The sequence below is a fragment of the Mobula birostris genome, chromosome 11, assembly GCF_030028105.1.
Source record: "Mobula birostris isolate sMobBir1 chromosome 11, sMobBir1.hap1, whole genome shotgun sequence".
NCBI classification, from domain to species: Eukaryota; Metazoa; Chordata; class Chondrichthyes; order Myliobatiformes; family Myliobatidae; genus Mobula; species Mobula birostris.
In genome coordinates, this window is record NC_092380.1 from 8,509,591 (window position 1) to 8,528,385 (window position 18,795).

General features: G+C 42.7%; 1 protein-coding gene across 1 annotated transcript in view; it reads left to right on the forward strand.

Annotated features, from left to right (window-relative positions):
* The first annotated feature begins 5,569 nt into the window (after positions 1-5,569).
* Positions 5,570-18,795, forward strand: part of LOC140205397 (voltage-dependent T-type calcium channel subunit alpha-1I-like) — a 426,562-nt gene continuing 413,336 nt past the window's right edge. Inside the window, exons 1-2 of the mRNA XM_072272989.1 lie at positions 5,570-5,662; positions 7,630-7,763. Of these exons, the coding sequence (XP_072129090.1) occupies positions 5,570-5,662; positions 7,630-7,763 (227 nt within the window). The remainder of the gene's footprint in view (positions 5,663-7,629; positions 7,764-18,795) is intronic.

The following is an 18,795-nucleotide window of genomic DNA, read 5'->3' on the forward strand; positions in this document are numbered from 1 at the left end:
GCCCTTTGAGCCAGCACCCCCATTCACTGTGATCATGGCTGATCATCCACAATCAGTATCCAGTTCCTGCCTTATCCCCATAACCTTTGATTCCACTATCTTTAAAAGCTCTATCCATCTCTTTCTTGAAAGCATCCAGAGACTTGGCCTCCATAGCCTTCTGGGACAGAGTATTCCATATATCCCCCACTCTCTGGGTGAAAAAGGTTTTGATGAGGTGTCTCTGCAGACCTCCTGATGTTAGAAGACAATTGAATAATTCTCCATTGCAACAAATTGGATTCTTGACCTCACAATCTACCTCGCTATGATCTTGCACTTCATTGTTTACCTGTTCTGTGGCTGTTCCACTTTATTCTGCATTGTTATTGTTTTATCTTGTTCTACCTCACTGCACTGTGTAATGATCTGATCTGTATGAACAGCATGCGAGGCAAGCCTCTTGCTGTATCTCGGTACAATAATAAACAGATTCATTTCCTTCCTGTGCATCGAATATGTCATTTAACACTTATGCATCAAGTGCTGCAAACTTTCTTAGCTGCCAAAGTTTTCCTCTGTTAACTTTCTCAGGATTATGTGGATCATGAATTTACTGCAGGCTGTTGCCTTCTGCCGTGGTGGATTGGCGTGGCTTGTGACAATGTTATTTTTACTGTACTGCAGATCTTAGACAGTAAACACATTCCCTTCAGCCCCATCCAAGATGTATTCTGATTAAGGCTGCCTTCAGCAGCGATTTAGCCAGCGCCTAATGACTTCTCTGAGCTAATGAGACAATTTATATACATCGCCACCCCTTGCATCTCTTCGTTTTGGGTCAACTTGATTCCTTTTTAATCTCCTTATTATTCAGTTTTATGGCTTTTCTGTCCTGCCTGTGGTTTCTCTTGTTTCCTCCTGCTCCTCCTGGTCATGTTAAGCTCCTTCCTCGCCTATTTTGTGCTTTCCTTTGCTGAACTCTGAGATAACCTTAAAGGGGCCACCATCTCCTAAGGATGCTTCTGGTCGCTCCCTATTTCCCTTGCGGTGTGGAGCGAGGATGAGGAGCACAGAAGGCGCAGTCTAATCATCTTTGCTCTTTAGGCAGACAGACAAGGGTTATCATTGTGACAAAAGCCTTGGGGAGGATGGTAAGGACCAAAATGCTGAAGTATGCGAGACTTGACTCAAGACACCATTTCGAGATTGAGACGAGAGCAGATGATAGACGAGAATCCGAGACAAAAACTCAAAGACACAATTACAGACTGAGCTAAAGTTGAGCTGGCGGTTGAGCACCAAAGCTGAGCCAGGTGCTCTTTAAATTTTATGGAGTCTGCATTCTCTTCCTGCGGATAAGTGAGTTTCTTTGGCCATTATTGTTCCCTACTATTGCAGTTGTCTCCTGTATCTCAAAGATAAGCTCTGTTATCAATTCTAGTCATCCCTCAGTGTAGGTAATGATGAAATGAATCAAAAATTGAGACGCATGTGAGAGGTAAGGAGACGGGGGAAAAGATTGAGATTCATCCCATGCGAGCTAGCATTGTCCTTTTGGGCCAGGTGGCTGTGTTCTGTTCTGTAATAAGTTTGAAATTGACTGATCTAATTCCACAGCCCTTCAAAGCAAAGCAGCACAATCTAGACCGCAAGAAGCTCCAAAGTTATAAACAAAGAATTCTTTGCTCTTCTTAAGCTAACTGTTTTTCATATGGTTTGTCTTCCATGTTTTCTCCGAGGATTGTACATCTTGAAATTCTTGCAATGGGCATACTCAAGGCTGAGGTCAATGGAGTCTAGAGGGAATGAAGCGATAAGCAGATCAGGCCGGAGAATGAAGTCAGACACAGGAGACTTCGGATGCTGGCAAGATGGAACAAAGACAAGATTCTGGAGGAACCTAGTGGGTCAGGCAGCACCTGTGGAAAGGAATGGACAGTCAAAATTTCATCTGGACTGGGTCCTGATCCTAATGTAGGGTCTCAACTCGGAATGTTGACTGTCCACTTCCCTCCACACGTATTGCCTGATTGGATTTTTTTTTCCACAAACAAGAGAAAATCTGCAGATGTTGGAAATCCAAGTAACACACAAGATGCTGAAGGACCTCAGCAGTCCAGGCAGCATCTACGGAGAGTCCTGATGAAGGGTCTCAGCCCGAAACGCCTACTGTACTCTTTTCCATAGATGCTGTCTGGTTAGTTGAGATCATCTAGCATTTTGAGTGTGTTGCTTGCAATTTTTTTTGTAATGTAGTGATTGCACTAGCCTCCAAACTATAGAGGACATCTTCAGGAGGTGATGCCTCAAGAAGGTGGCATCCAGTATTAAGGATCCTCAACCCCAGACTAGAATCTGAATCAGATTTAATATCATTGGCATATGTTGTGAAATTTGTTGACTATGCGGCAATAGTACAATGCAATGCATAATGATAGAGAAAACTGAATTACAGTGAGTATATATATTAAATAGTTAAATGAAGTAAGTAGCGCAAAAATAGAAATTTAAAAAGTAGTGAGGTAGTGTTAATGGGTTCAATGTCCATTCAGAAATCGGATGGCAGAGGGGAAGAAGCTATTCCTGAATCATTGAGTGTGTGTCTTCAGGCTCCTGTACCTCCTTTCTGATGGTAGCAATGAGAAGAGGGCATGCCCTGGGTGACAGGGTCCTCAATTAAGGACGCTGCCTTTGTGAGGCATTGCACCTTGAAGGTGTCCTCTGTACTATATCAGCTAGTTCCTATGATGGAGCTGACTGAGTTTACAACTTTCTGCAACTTATTTCGATCCTGTGCAGTGCCCCCTCCATACCAGATGGTGATGCAGCCAGTTAGAATGCTCACCATGGTACATCTGTGGAAATTAGCGAGTGTTTTTGGTGACATACCAAATCTCCTCAAACTCCTAATGAAATATAGCCACTGTTGTGCCTTCTTTGTAACTGCATTGATATGTTGGGTCCAAGATAGATTGTCAGAGAAATTGACACCCAGAAACTTGAATTGCTCACCTATTGCCCTCTTCTCATTGTTACCATCAGGAAGGAGGTACAGAAGCCTGAAGGCACACACTCAATGATTCAGGAACAGCTTCTTCCTCTCTACAATCAGATTTCTGAATGGACAATCAACACATGAACACCACCTCACCGTTTTTGCTCTCTTTTTGCACTACACTCAGTGGCCACTTTTTAGGTACACCTGTACTCCTCGTTAATGCAAATACCTAATCAGCCAATCACGAGGCAGCAACTCATTGCATAAAAGCATACAGACATGGTCAAGAGGTTCAGTTGTTGTTCAGATCAAACATCAGAATGGTGAGGAAATGACTTTGACATGGAATGATTGTTGGTGCCAGATGGGGTGGTTTGAAGATCTCAGAAACTGCTGATCTCATGAGATTTTCTCGTACAACCTGACATCCATGGACCCCTTGCTTAATGGTGTTGGTCCATGGCACAAAAAGAATGGGAACCCATGCTTAGAGTTTACAGAGGACGGTGCAACAAGAAACAAAAAGCATCCAGCGAACAATAGTTCTTTGGGGGAGAACACCTTGTTAATGAGAGATGTCAGAGGAGAATAGCTGGACTGGTTCAGTATCTCAGATACCCACATGTTACAACAGTGATGTGAAAAAGGTCATCTCTGAATGTCTAACATGTTGGATCTTGAACTGGTTGAGCTACTGCAACAGAAAACCATACCAGGTTCCACCCCTCTTCCTAATACAGTGGCCACTGAGTACATTTCATTTAGTAACTTATAATATATTTTATGTATTGCACAGTACTGTTGCCTCTAAGTGACAAAATTAATAACATTTATCAGTGATAATAATCCTGATTCTGATTATAATCTTGTCAAGTGTCAGAACAGCTCGCAGGACAAAGTATGCTGCTTTTATTTCTCAAGTTTTAAAGACAACATGTTTTAAAAGACGACGCTATTGAATGTGGGTTACCAATTATTACATGGATAGAGTGAATGTGGAGAAGGTGTTTTCATTAGTAGATTATGAAGATACGTAGTCCCCTTTTATTGTCATTTAGTAATGCATGCATTAGGAAATGATACATTATTTCCTCCGGTGTGATATCACAAAACACAGGACAAACCAAGACTGAAAAAACTGACAAAACCACGTAATTATAACATATAGTTACAAACAGTGCAACAATACCATAACTTGATGAAGACAGTCCGTGAGCACAGTAAAGTTCAAAGTTTCTCAAATGTCCCACATCTCACGCAGACGGGAGAAGGAAGCAAAACTCCCCCTGCCATGCCGACCACAATCCGACTCTGAGTCATCCGAAAACTTCGAGCTCTGATCAGCTCTCCAGCACTGAGTACTGAGCAGCATCTCTGCCGAACGATTCGACCTCCTTCTTGGTCGCCAAAAGCAGGCAAGGCCGGGGATTTTGAGGCCTACCCTCCGAAAGATTCCCGACCACACAGTAATGACAGCAGCAGATGGGCGTTTCAGAAATTTCTCCAGATGTTCCTCTCTGCTTTCACGTCCATTCTCCATCAAATCAGAATTGTCCATGGCCCCTACTTAACATCATTTTTCACCGGAGAGCTGCGCACATGCGGCGCGCTGCCATCTTCTCCTCCCACCTTGTAGAGTCCAGGATCTGAGGACACAGGCTCGTAAAAAAGGGACGTCCCTTCAAAACTGAGGTAAGGAAGAATTTCTTCCAAGTTCAAAGCAAATTTATTATCAAAATACATATATGTCACCATGTACAACTCTGAGATTAATTTTGTTGTGGACATACACAATAAATCTGTAGAATAATAGCCAAAACAGAATCAATGAAGTTCTACCCAATTTGGGCATTCAACTAGGGTTATTTAGAGTTCAGCCAGAGGGTGGTGAATCTGTAGAATTTGTTGCCACAGAGGCACAGAGATCTGTGGAGGAAAAATCATTGGGAGTTTTTAAGGTCGAGTTTGACAGATTTTTGATTGGTAAAGGTGGTTAAGAATATGGAAAGAATGCGGGAGAATGGCTGAACCAGCCTAGATAATTTCATTTATGTCAACACTGAACTAATTCCACAACCTATGGACTCACTTTCAAGGATTCTACAGCTCATTTTCTCAATATTACTTATTCATTTATTTGTTTTTTTTAAAATATATTTTCACGGTTTGTCTTCTGCATGTGGGTTGTTTGTCAGTCTTTGTGTGGAGTTTTTCATTGATTCTTCTGTATTTCTTTGTTCTACTGTGAATGCTCTCAGATCCTGGACTCTCCTACTAATGGAAACGTCATCTCAACATCCACTCTATCCAATCCTTGCAATAAATTGGTAATCAGTACTCACTGGTGTCATCATTTGAAAAATGCTGTCTTTATAATATGAGAAATTTACGTACTTTGATGATAACTTTCCTTTGAACTTTGAATTTTGGGTTGAGAAAAAACATGGGCTAAATGGCCGAAATCTGTTCCTCTATCTAATGGTCTTATGAATGATTGAAACTTTACAAAGCACTCCTGCGCGGGAGATCGAGCTACGATCTAGTTCTTGGCCTTAACCCCAGATCCTCACGTGGTTCGAGCATGTCAGCATGTTAGTCATCTTGTTGAACTGTGTCACTTTGGGAATGTACCAGCCCTGTGAGGACGTGGACTGTTCCACTGACAGATGTAAGATATTGCAGGTAGGACCTTTCAACCTCTTTCTCTTTATCGGAAACAGGTGTTGAATGAGTATACTCACTTTAAGTTGCATCATTTAGATGGAGATGTAACGTAAACATTTTTACTCCTCATGTATATGAGGGATTATGTAATAAAGTCAATTCAATTCAATCAGATGCAGTGTTTTCAGCCAAAATGCCGGCATTTCCTTTATCCTCCACAGATACTGCTCAGCCTTTTGAGTTCCTCCAGCAGACTCTGTTGCCCACTAAGTTTTACATTCTTTGGGTGGGTTGGGAGTGTTGTGACTGTGAACGAAGGCACCAGGAGATACTGAAATTGGTGATATAGAAGTCTTTATTCAACACTCATGCAGGCATTTTACTGGAGATACTTGCGGATTCTCTGATCCAATACTAAATGACATTTTTTATATGCTAAAGATCAAAGGTAAGAGTAGGACAATTCTACAGTTACAATGTTTCCACAATGCTTCCTTTGAGTAACATATAATTTTCTAACACCTTCTTCACAGCAATACTCCAGACACCCAAAATAAATGTTAATCCCCACTGACCCTGGGCCACATTCATGCATGTGCAGACATCTCAGGTCAAATGGGGTGTTTCTTTGTTTGCAACCAACCCCAGTCTGCAGCTCCAAGAACACTATTGTTTTACAGTTCACGGAGGATGAGAGGTGACCTGATAGAGGTGTATAAGATAATGAGAGGCATTGATCGTGTGGATAGTCAGAGGCTTTTTCCCAGCACTGAAATGGCTAGCACGAGAGGGCATAGTATTAAGGTGCTTGGAAGTAGGTACAGAGGAGATGTCAGGGGTAAGTTTTTTACACAGAGAGTGGTGAGTGTGTGGAATAGGCTGCTGGCGGCGGTGGTGGAGGTGGAAACAATAGGGTCTTTTAAGAGACTCCTGGATGGATACATGGAGCTTAGAAAAATAGAGGGCTATGGGTAAGCCTAGGTAGTTCTAAGGTAAAGACATGTTCGGCACAGCTTTGTGAGCCGAGGGGCTTGTATGGTGCTGTAGCTTTTCTACGTTTCTATTCAGATCTGAAGACTGGTTGGTGTTGAAATTAATATTTGCTATATTCCATGACTCCAGAATACACCCTAACAGGGAGGTCAGAGTAACTGTTGGGGACCTGCAGTTCCTTCCATTTGTATAGCATCTTTAACATAGAAAAATGTTACTGGCTAAAAGAGAACGATTTTATTTGACTTTTGAGCTCTGCAATGAGAATTTGAGGTGTTCGATCGGGAGCTTGGTCAAAGATAAATGATTTAAAGAACACCTTGAATGATGTGGGGAGATTCAGAAAGGAAATGGCAGAGCTTAAGGATCTAGTCAGGTGAAAACATTTCTGATATTGGTGAAGTGATGAAAATTGTGAATAACTGAATGGTTAGAGTAGGAGGAGCACAGAGATTCAGCAATAGGGGACAGACTTCAGGGACAAGGGGACAGACTTCAGGGAATCAGTTGGTGACTTCAACACATCAGGGGATAGACAAAAGAGCATTGATAAAAATCAATTCAATTCAAGTTGAATTGTCATTCAACCATACATTAATACAGCCAAACGAGAACACTTTACTCCAGGATCAAGGTGCAAAACACGATACCAACAATCACACACAAGATGGCCAGTACAATCAGGCAATAAAAGAGACCAAAACTTGTGCCATCAATCCACAGTCAACCATGATAGAGACGGTCTTCCGCCGAGCGAACACCGGGGGGGGTGGGGCAGCACTGTCTGCAGCCTGGTCGATTGGACGCCGCACCACACTGCCCCCCGGTGGAGTGGACTGGCCCTGACGCCAGCCTCCCACCTCTGACGACACCGCGGCTTGAGGCCCAGTCCTTGCCCTTACAAGACAAAAAGCTCCTCCAGAAGGTCAGTAAAATACAACCACAAATGTAATGGAAGATAATGCCAAATGAAACACTGTGTTGCTTTGCAGGCTTTTGATGACTTCATCTTTATTTTCTTCGCCATGGAGATGGTGATCAAGATGGTTGCCTTAGGGATCGTCGGGAAGAAGTGTTACCTTGGTGACACGTGGAATCGCTTGGATTTCTTCATCGTCATGTCCGGGTAAGGGCTGGGAGAGCCAAAGGGGGATCAACTCTTAATGTTAAAAGCCGCAAAATGCAAATTTGCAATTACTTGGAAATGACAGTTGAGTGTATAAATGTAAAATTAGATCAAAGCTTTGTTCTTAAGCGTGTTGCTCAGAACCAGTTCCAATCTCCATCTCGCTATTTATGCATTAATGATAAGAACAACAACTCAAATTGCTCTGCATGCCTCTAACCTCCAAATTGTGTCAGTCCGTGAGGGGTTAATGACGGTTTAAAATTAACAAAAGTTGCTAGATCTGTCATTGTTGATCATCTATGTTAATGATACAGATGATAATGTAGTAAACTGGATCAGCAAACTTGCAGATGACACCAGGGTTGGGGTCATAGTGGACATCGAGGAAAATTATCAGTGAGGTAGGTGGGACTGGGCAAAAAGGCCAGGTTATCATGGACTAGATTGGTTGAAGAGCCTGTTTCTGCGCTATAGTGTTCTGTGACTCTATGACAACAACCAATTCATGCTCTGTAAACTTAAAAGTTCAACGTTCAAAGTGAATTTTATTATCAGAGTACATATATGTCACCTCATACACCCCTGAGATTCATTTCCCTACAGGCATACTGGACAAATCTATAGAATAGTAACTATAACAAGATCAATGAAAGATCAACCAGAGTGCAGAAGACAACAAACTGTGCAAATGCAAATATAAATAAATAGCAATAAATAACGAGAACTTGAGTTAACAAGATTAAGAGTCCTTAAAGTGAGATGCAAACATGAGGAAATCTGCAGATGCTGGAATTTCAAGCAACACACATAAAAGTTGCTGGTGAACGCAGCAGGCCAGGCAGCATCTATAGGAAGAGGTACAGTCAACATTTCGGGCCGAGACCCTTCGTCAGGACTAACTGAAAGAAGAGCTAGTAAGAGATTTGAAAGTGGGAGGGGGAGGGGGAGATCCGAAATGATAGGAGAAGACAGGAGCCTCTTCCTATAGATGCTGCCTGGCCTGCTGCGTTCACCAGCAATTTTTATGTGTGGTCCTTAAAGTGAGATCATTGGTTGTAGGAACAGTTCAATGATGGGGCAAGTGAGTGTAGTTATCCCCTTTTGTTCAAGAGCTTGATGGTTGTGGGGTAGTAACTCCCACAAATCCTGAAGTAATGAAGAGCTTTCACATTTAGTAAAACTGTTGGGTGGATTAACTTCAATAAAGTGCTCTATCATATGAGATGGGCGATCATGGTCTTTCCATTTTTTTTCTACAGAAGTGGTTTGCCATTGCTTTCTTCTGGGCCGCGTCTTTACAAGACAGGGCGACCCCAGTCATTATCAATACTCTTTGGAGAGTGTCTGCCTGGCATCAGTGGTCACATAACCAGGACTTGTGATATGCACCAGCTGCTCATATGACCATAAGACCATAAGACCATAAGACAAAGGAGCAGAAGTTGGCCATTCGGCCCATCGAGTCTGCTCCGCCATTTTATCATGAGCTGATCCATTATCCCATTTAGTCCCACTCCCCCACCTTTTCACCATAACCTTTAATGCCCTGGCTACTCAGATACCTATCAATCTCTGCCTTAAATACACCCAATGACTTGGCCTCCACTGCCGCCCGTGGCAACAAATTCCATAGATTCACCACCCTCTGGCTAGAAAAAATTCTTTGCATTTCTGTTCTGAATGGGCGCCCTTCAATCCTTAAGTCATGCCCTCTCGTACTAGACTCCCCCGTCATGGGAAACAACTTTGCCACATCCACTCTGTCCATGCCTTTCAACATTCGAAATGTTTCTATAAGGTCTCCCCTCATTCTTTGAAACTCCAAGGAATACAGTCCAAGAGCGGACAAATGTTCCTCATATGTTAACCCTCTCATTCCTGGAATCATTCTAGTGAATCTTCTCAGTACCCTCTCCAACGTCAGCACATCCTTTCTTAAATAAGGAGACCAAAACTGCCCACAGTACTCCAAGTGAGGTCTCACCAGCGCCTTATAGAGCCTCAACATCACATCCCTGCTCCTATACTCCACCTGACCATCCACCACCTGCTCCCATGACTTTGTGAGACCCTGATCGGTGGGGGATGGGCTAATAAACAGGTGCTACACCTTGCCCAAAGCTAGTAGAGCAAAGGAGCATCTTATACCTCCTTTACTAGAGACATACTGTATCTCCACCCCGTCACCCACCCTTGTTCGTTTATGAAACAGTAATACAGGAAGTGTTGGAACAGGTCAGGCAGCATCTGTAGAAAAAGAGATGATGAGAAATTTATTTAGCCATAATAAATCTGTAGAATCCATCACTACAGACAAATTCGTTGCCAAGTCATTGTGTTTATTTAAAGTGGAGACTCTGTCGGTAGAGAAGATTGGTTTAGTTGGCCATTTGATTACTAATTTAATTGGCTTAGCACAACATTGTGGGCTAAAGGGCCTGTTCCTATACTGAACTGTTCTATGTTCTAAGTTTTATTGATTTGTAAGGGTGTCAAAGGTTATGAGGAGGAGGCAGGAGAATGAGGTAGAGAGGGATAGCAGAGTGGACTCGATGGGCTGAATGGACTAATTCTGCTCCTATGTCTTATGGTGTAAAGAGAAATAAAGTTAATAGGTCAAGTTGGAGATGAAGATTGCCATGGAAGCCTTATGACCTCCAGAATTTTCTGTTTTTATTTCAGATGACCAACATCTGCAGATTTTTAAAAAATATTTCATTCACTGTGGAATCTTTCATTTCCACCTCAGTGATCAGACAAGGCTTTGATTTTTGCATCTCATGTAAAAGAAGGCACGGGCGTCAGTACAGTAACTGAAAAGAATGAATGTTTTTCTTCAGGTTGTCTTTCATCAGATGAGAAACGTGACTTAATAATGAAAGGTTGTCTGTTCTCTTGAAATCTCTGCTCATTGAGCTCAGTGGTGTCACTGTCTGCCATGGAGTATTCCACTCTCGGCAAAAATTTTGGCATAATCTGTTCGTAGACAGGGAGAACACAGGGTTGGTACAGACTAAGACTCCTTTTGCATTGTCCCATTGAGCAGACACAGCAGAGTCAAGACAGACACAAGAAAGTCTGTAGATGCAGGAAATCCAAATCAACACACAAAATGCTGAAGGAACTCAGCAGGCCAGGCTGCATCTATGGAAAAGAGTAAACTATTGACGAGACCCTTCATCAGGACTAGAAAAGAAGAGCTGAAGTCAGAGTAAGAAGGTGGGGGCAGGGGAGGAAGAAGTACAAGGCACCAGGTAATAGGTGAAATCCGAAGAGGGGAGGGGTGAGGTAAAGAGCTGGGAGGTTCATTAATGAAAGAGATAAAGAGCTGGAGAAGGAGAAATCTGATAGGAGGGTACAGAAGACCGCGGACGAAAGAGAAGGAGGAGAAGCACTAGAAAGAGGTGATGGGAATGTAAGGAGATAAGATGAGAGAGAGAAACAGGAATGGTGAATTATAAGGGGGGGGGGAAATACCAAAAGTTCGAGAAATCAATACTCATGCCATCAGGTTGGAGGCTATCCAGATGGAATATAAGATGTTGCTTCTCCAACCTGAGTGTGGCTGCATTGTGGCAGTAGTGGAGGCCATGGACTGACATCTCAGAATAGGAATGAGGATCCTCCCATTTCAATTATACTTTCCTTTGGCCTGAACCGTCTACGGTTTACTCTTTTCTATAGATGAGCCCTGGCCTGCTGAGTTCCTCCAGCATTTTGTGAGGGTCAAGACAGGTCAGATATGGAAAAATTTCCATCTTCCCTATCTCATCAAACACTCCCGTGGCAGGGATTCAAGATCCAAGTTTATGTATCGCGTGCGTATTGAAACGTACAGTGAAATGCTCCATTTGCGTTAATGTATGGAGGACCGTCCAAAGGTGTTGCCACACATTTCTACTCCAACATGGCGTGTCCAGAATGCTCGGCAGAATAACACAGAGCACAACTAGCGACAAAGCAGATAAAACTAATCTTTATTTCAGCAGCAGTTCCTGAATGAAAAGTCCTGGGCCAAACTATCTTCAGCTGGTTCAAGGTAAGTAAGGTCAAAATAAATATGTAATTATCAGAGTACATCTACATATATTACCCTATATTACCTTGAAATTCATTTTCTTATAGACGTTTACCGGCAAATAAAGAAATACAATAGAATTTATGAAAAACTATATATAAACAAAGACTAACAAACAACCAATTTGCCAAAAAGAAGACAAATTGTGTGAATAAATGAATACAGTCGATCTTCACGTCGTCAATGTTCATGCAGTAGATCTTCATAACAGTTCATCTACTTAAAGTCGATCTTCACATAGTAGATGTTCATACAGCAGATGGGATGATGTATGATTTGTTTACTTTTTTTTATTGTTTGTGCAATTTGCTCTTTTTTCGCACAAAGGATATTTGATGGTCCTTGTTGTGTGAGGATATTTGTGGATCCCATTGTGACTCTTTGCTCTCTGACTGCACGCAAGAAGACAAGTATCAAGATTGTTTGTGGGACACATACTTTGATTATAAACGTTCTTTGAATTTTGAACACACTCATCACTGCACAATGTTCCCAAGGGACAAAATTGGTTCTCTGGAAGATGAGAATGGTAATCTGTGCGTGTTGTTAAGAGTGATGGGAGAGATCTTAAGTGCATTTCTTTGCATCTATATTTACTCAGGAGATGGACAGTCTATAGAAATAAGGCAAAGCAGCATCAACTTCATTGACTCTATACAGATTACAGGGCAGGAGGTGTTTGCAGTCTTGAGGCAAATTTGGGTGGATAAATCCCCAGGGCCTGAAACCTCAGGCCCTGCAGGAGGCAAGTGGAGGAATTGCCGGAGCCCTTCCAGAGGTATTTAAATCATCCATAGTGACAAGTGAGGTACTGAAGGATTGGAGGATAGCCAATGTAGCTCTGCTGTTTACAAAAGACTCTAAAAATAAACCAGGAAGTTATAGGCCGGTGAGCCTGGCATCAGTTTAACATAGCACTACTGAAGGTGTGTGACAGCTTACTGGTAGTTCAAAAGCAAAGAAATTCAATTAAAACCATAATTGATAACACTTTTTTTTGAAGTAAATTGTGGTAAACAATCACCGCAAGCAATGAAGAAGAGACCAAAGGGAAAGCAGTTCACAGGATGTTCCCTGCAAAATCGACGCACTTGGAGTTGGAGCTGTGCCGGTTGGAGTGAATGGTTTGGAGGGGAGAAGACGGGACAGAGGAGTTCCGATGCCCATCCGACTAACACCGGTATGAGGGTAGATCGCTCCAAACACTGGGCCACATTGGAAAGGTTGAGAACAGCTTCTTCAGCAGTAAAACCCAGGTCCGAAGCAAATCAATGGATGGCATGTTCAGGCCTGGAGCAATTCAGCATGATGAAGCCCAAGTCCTAATGCAAGCTACAACGCACTGTTTGGACAATCTAAATGCTGGCCCATATAGACTGGAAAGGTTGAGAATCGGATGAGGTTGGTTCGCTCTGGGTGCTGTGCTGATATGGAGAGATCAATATGGCTTCCTTGGGAGTGAAGTTTGGGCCCAGAGTAATTCGCTGGTGGCAGGGCCTTGATCCTAGTGCAAAGTTCCGACAATTTAAGCACCAGCCCAGATAGTCTGGGGACTTCTCTATCCACAACACCAAGGCTGCAAAACTTCCCCCAGCTACTGTGCTTTGTGTCTGCAAACTTTGCAGTGATTTGCCTGCTAATATGATGAACTGAATACTGAGGCTTTGGGCTACTCTGGGCTGCTCCATGGATTTGGATCTAAGGACTCAATTTGGTTCAGAATGCTGTTGTTGTTGCTAATTTATATTGTTTATATGATTTGTTTTATGTTTTTCTTCTCTTTCTCTGTGAGCACTGGGGTGAGGGGTGGTTGGTCTTATTTTTTTAATTGTGTTCTTTCGGTCCTAGCTTCGCAACTGCCTGTAAGCAAAAAACTCTCAAGTTGTATAATTTGTATATTCTTTGATAATAAGTACAGTTGAATCTTTGAACCTTGAAAGTTACTAAAAGGTATTCTAAGGGCCAGATATATGAGTATTTGGATAGATATGGACTGATTAAGGATAGTCAGCATGGCTTTGTGCATGGTACGTCATGTCTAATCAATCTTATGGTTTTTTGAGGAAATTACCAGGAAAGTTGATGAAGGCAAGGCAGTGGATGTTGTTTACATGGACTTTGGTAAGGCATTTGATAAGTTCCCGCATGAAAGGTTGGTCAAGAAGGTTCAGTCGTTCGGCATTCAAGATGAGCTAGTAAATTGGATTATACACAGGCTTTGGGGGAGAAGCCAGGGAATGGTAGTAGATGCAACACACATAAAAGTTGCTGGTGAATGCAGCAGGCCAGACAGCATCTCTAGGAAGAGGTACAGTCGACGTTCGGGCCGAGACCCTTCGTGATGAAGGGTCTCAGCCCGAAACGTCAACTGTACCTCTTCCTAGAGATGCTGTCTGGCCTGCTGCGTTCACCAGCAACTTTTATGTGTGTTGCTTGAAATTCCAGCATCTGCAGATTTCCTCGTGTTTGCATTTTTAAATGGTAGTAGATGGCTGCCTTTCTGACTGGGGGCCTGTGACTAGTGGAGTGCCATAGGGATCGGTGTTGGGTCCATTGTTTGTCATATATATCAACAATCTAGATAATAATGTTAACAGGTTCAGCAAATTTGTGGATGACAGCAAGACTGGGGGTGTAGTGGGCAGCGAGGAAGCCTATCATGGCTTGCAGTGGGAACTGGACCAGCTGGAAAAATGGCGGATAGAATTTAATGCGGACAACTGTGAAGTGTTGCACTTTGAGAGGACCAACCAGGATAGGTCTTATACAGCCAATGATAGGGCACTGAGAAGAATAAAGGGACCTGGGAATACAGGTACATAATTTGCTGAAAGTGACATCACAAATAGAGAGGGTCGTAAAGAAAGCTCATTGCACATTGGCCTTCACAAATCAAACTTATGTGTAGAAGATAGGATGTTATGTAGAAGTTGAATAATGCCTTATGCCTTGCCTTAGTGCCCGATGCCAGCCCCCTAGGCCTGAGTCGACATAGTAGTAGTAGTTGTATAATACATTGGTGAGGCCTAATTTGTAGTATCGTGTGCAGTTTTGGTTTCCTACCTACAGGGAAGATGTCAATAAGGTCGAAAGAGTGCAGAGAAAATTTAGAAGGATGTTGCCAGGTCTGGAGGACCTGAGTTACATGGGAAGATTGAATAGATAAGACTTCATTCCTTGGAATGTAAAAGGTTGAGAGGAGATTTGATAGAGGTGTACAAAATTATGAGGGGTATAGATAGGGTAAATGTAAGCAGGTTCTTTCCACTGAGGTTGAGTGGGACTACAACCAGCGATCATGGGTGAAAGGTGAAAAGTTTAAGTGGAACATGAGGGGAAACTTCTTCACTCAGAGGGCCGTGGGAGTGTGAAATCAGCTGCCAGCCCAAGTGGTTCAATTTCAATGTGTAAGATTCTGGATAGGTACATGGATGGCAGGGGTATGGAGGTCTATGGTCCGGTGGCAGGTTGATGGGAGCAGGTTCAGCATGGACTAGATGGTCTGAAGGGCCTGCTTCTGAGCTGTACATTTTTATGACTATCACTATGTTTAATTCTAGCAAATGTAGCAGCCCCAAGCCTGTGTTCAACAGCACCTGGACAAAGCTGATAAATAATGATGCTGCTAAGGTGGTAGGCAATGGTCATCTCCAACAAGAGAACAGTTAATCCTCTGCCCTTAATATCAGTGGGGTTAGTGTTGTCACATTCCCCATGGCCAACATCCTGAGGGTCACCATTAATCAGAAACTAAACAGGACCAGCAACCAGAACTGCAGCTCCAGCGCGATTCGCTTGATATCCTGTAGCAAGTCACTCATCTCCTGGCCCCCCAAAGGGTTTCCACCAGTCAGGAGGGTAATGGGTGTCTTCCGCCTGGTTTGCTGAATTGCAGCTCCAACAACTCCCGGGAAGTTGACCACCATCCAAAACAAAGCAACTCACCACACCAAATATTCATTCGTAGGGCAGGATGGCAGCATGGCGCTACCACAGCGTCAGCAATCCGTGTTCAAGTCCTGCCTCTGTCTGCAAGTAGTCTGTGCATTCTCCCCGTGACTGCATGAGAACCTTCCAACGACGTACGGGTTAGTAGATTAATTGGTCACATGGGTGTAATTGGGTGGGGTGGGCTCGTTGGGCCAGAATTGGAAACAGAATCAGGTTTAATAACTATCACTGGCATATGTCATAAAATTTGTTAACTTTGTGGCAGCAGTACAAAGCAATACATAATAATAGAGAAAAAACATAAATTATGGTATATATATGAGTGAGTGTGTGTGTGTATTTATATTTATAAATATAAAATAGTTAAATAAGTAGAGCAAAAATAAAAATTAAAAAAAGTCGTAGTGAGGTAGTGTTCATGGGTTCAATGTCCATTCAGAAATCGTATAGCAGAGGAGAAGAAGTTTAACCTGAATCGTTGAGTGTGTGCCTTCAGGCTTCTGTATCTCCTTCCTGATGGTAGCATTGAGAACGAGGCATGTCCTGGGTGATAGGGGTCTTAATGATGGACGTCGCCATTTGAAGCATTGCTCCTTGAAGATGGGCCTGTTACTATACTGTATCTCTAAACAAGTAAAAATGAATTCTCCCCCACCATGGTGGTTGCAGAGTATACTATCTACAACGTGCATTGTGTGTATTCACCTGGGATATCCTGACAGAAACGCTTAAAACTGCAATGTCTGCATTGAGTCAGAAGGATAAGGGTAGAAGGTACCTATCGGACAATGGACAAAGCACTGGTAAGTTAGATTAGTTTTGACACATACATGCTCGGTTCGGTGGACAGGAAGGCTCCACAGCTTGTAGTCAAAATTGCCCAGTGCATCACTGGCACCAGCCTGCCCACCGTGAAGGACACATATACAGCAAGGTGCCAGAAAAGGGCCAGTAACATCATGAAGAAACCCAAACCCACTCTGATCACGGACTGTTTGCCTCACTCCCGTCAGAGATGACTCTACATAACATCCACGCCAGGACCACCAGACTCAAAATCTGTTACTTTCCCCAAGCAGTGAGGCTGATCAACACCTCCACTCACTAACTCCACCATTACAGTATTATTTCCCATCAGTCACCTTATGTTCAGCTTTGCACCATTTTATGGACATACATATGATAGCTTATATAATTATATAATTAGATTGATTGTATTTACATTTATTGTGTGTTTTTTGTTACTCTGGTTTCTGCATCCTTTGTGTTTTTGTGCTGCATCGGATCGAGTAACAATTTTTTTGTTCTAATTACACTTCTGTACTGGAAATGACATTAAACAATCTGATCATCGAATGGTTAGCATTGACTTGAAGGGCTGAAGGGCCATTTTCTGTGCTGGATGAATCTATGACCATGCAGATGAATATATATCACCATTCCTTAATCACGATTGGCCTCCACCCCCACAACACTGTCAGAGCACTTTCACAGAACTAGAGTTTTGGTCACCCTTGTTACAGGAGTTGTAGAGTGACACAGCATAAAACGCCAACTCTTAATTCCCCTCCGTAGTTGCAGGCTGACCTGCCAAGTTCCTCCAGTAGTTTGTGTGTGCTGCTTTGGATTTCAGCATCTGCTGGCTTTCTTGTGTTTATTATTTTGAAGACGTTTGGGTAAGTACATTGACAGGTGGCGTTAAACCTGGAGAAAATGTTCTCCAGAAGGTCCCCGCACCAGCAGGCACAGGAAGAGCTTCTGCCCTGAGGCTGCGACCCTGCTGAACCTCACATCACAGCGCTAATCAGTATTGCACCCATATTGTACTGTCTCAGTACTTATATATTTGTGTGCCGCAGCACTTATTTTTTATTCACAGTTCACTTGTAAATAACGCTATTCTTTGCATTTCTGGTTAGATGCTAACTGCATTTCATTGATTTTGTATCTGTACTTGGCACAATGACAATAAGGTTGAATCTAATCTAATCTAATCTTCAGAAGAATAAAGTACAATTCTTACATTTAGAACTATTTAATTAAATGTTTATTATTGTAGAAGTCAGACAGGGTGGAAAGCAAGGTGGTGGGGTTGCACGGTAGTGTAGGGGTTAGTGAGATGCTTTAGAATGCTGGTGACCTGGGTTCAATTCCTGCCGCTGCCTTTAAGGAGGTTACACCTTCACCCTGCAACTAAGTGGGTTTCCTCCGGGTGCTCCGGTTTCCTCCCACAGTCTTACGATGTACTGATTGCTGGTTAATTGACCATTGTAAATTGGTTCATAATTAGGCTCAGATTAAATTGGGGGAAACATCGACCCCTTATTCCCCTCCATAGATGCTGCCTGACCTGCTGAGTTCCTCTAGCATTTCGTGTGTGTTGCTCTAGATTTCCAGCGTTTGCTGAATCTCTTCTGTTAATAAATATTGGTCCAGTTCGTAATGAACTGATTCCGAAACGATTTTAAAAAAATAAGTCTGGTTGTTCGTCAGGAGCACCAGGTATGATTCATTTTTAATCTGTCACTGATAAATTGAAGTGGGCAGTGAGGAGAGGGTCAACTGAACTGCTGGCCTCTCAGAAACCTGTCGCTCATTTGGCATTCTTGCGAGCTGTCACCGGGTGTCAGGCTACGTGTTATAACTGGAGTGCTAATAAAGATAATAGCAGCAATCATAAGTGGATGGTTTAATTTTATTAACATATAGACTGATCCTGCAGGAAAAAGGGTAAAAAAACCCATTGTGCTAAACCACCAGATCAAATCTAGGGTTGGAGCCTCTTAAAGGGCTGGAAGATAACTAATCACTAATAAATATCCTGAGTAGAGGAGTAGGCTGTTTAGTCCAGCTTGCTGGTGTTCATACTTCCTTCCAGTAATCACCATATCCTTCCTCGTGTGCTTATCCAGTACATAAGTCAGCAGAGCAGGTAATGGGCTGAATGGCCTGATTCTGCTCCTGTGTCTTATGGTCATCTACAGGTTGAAAATAGGCCCT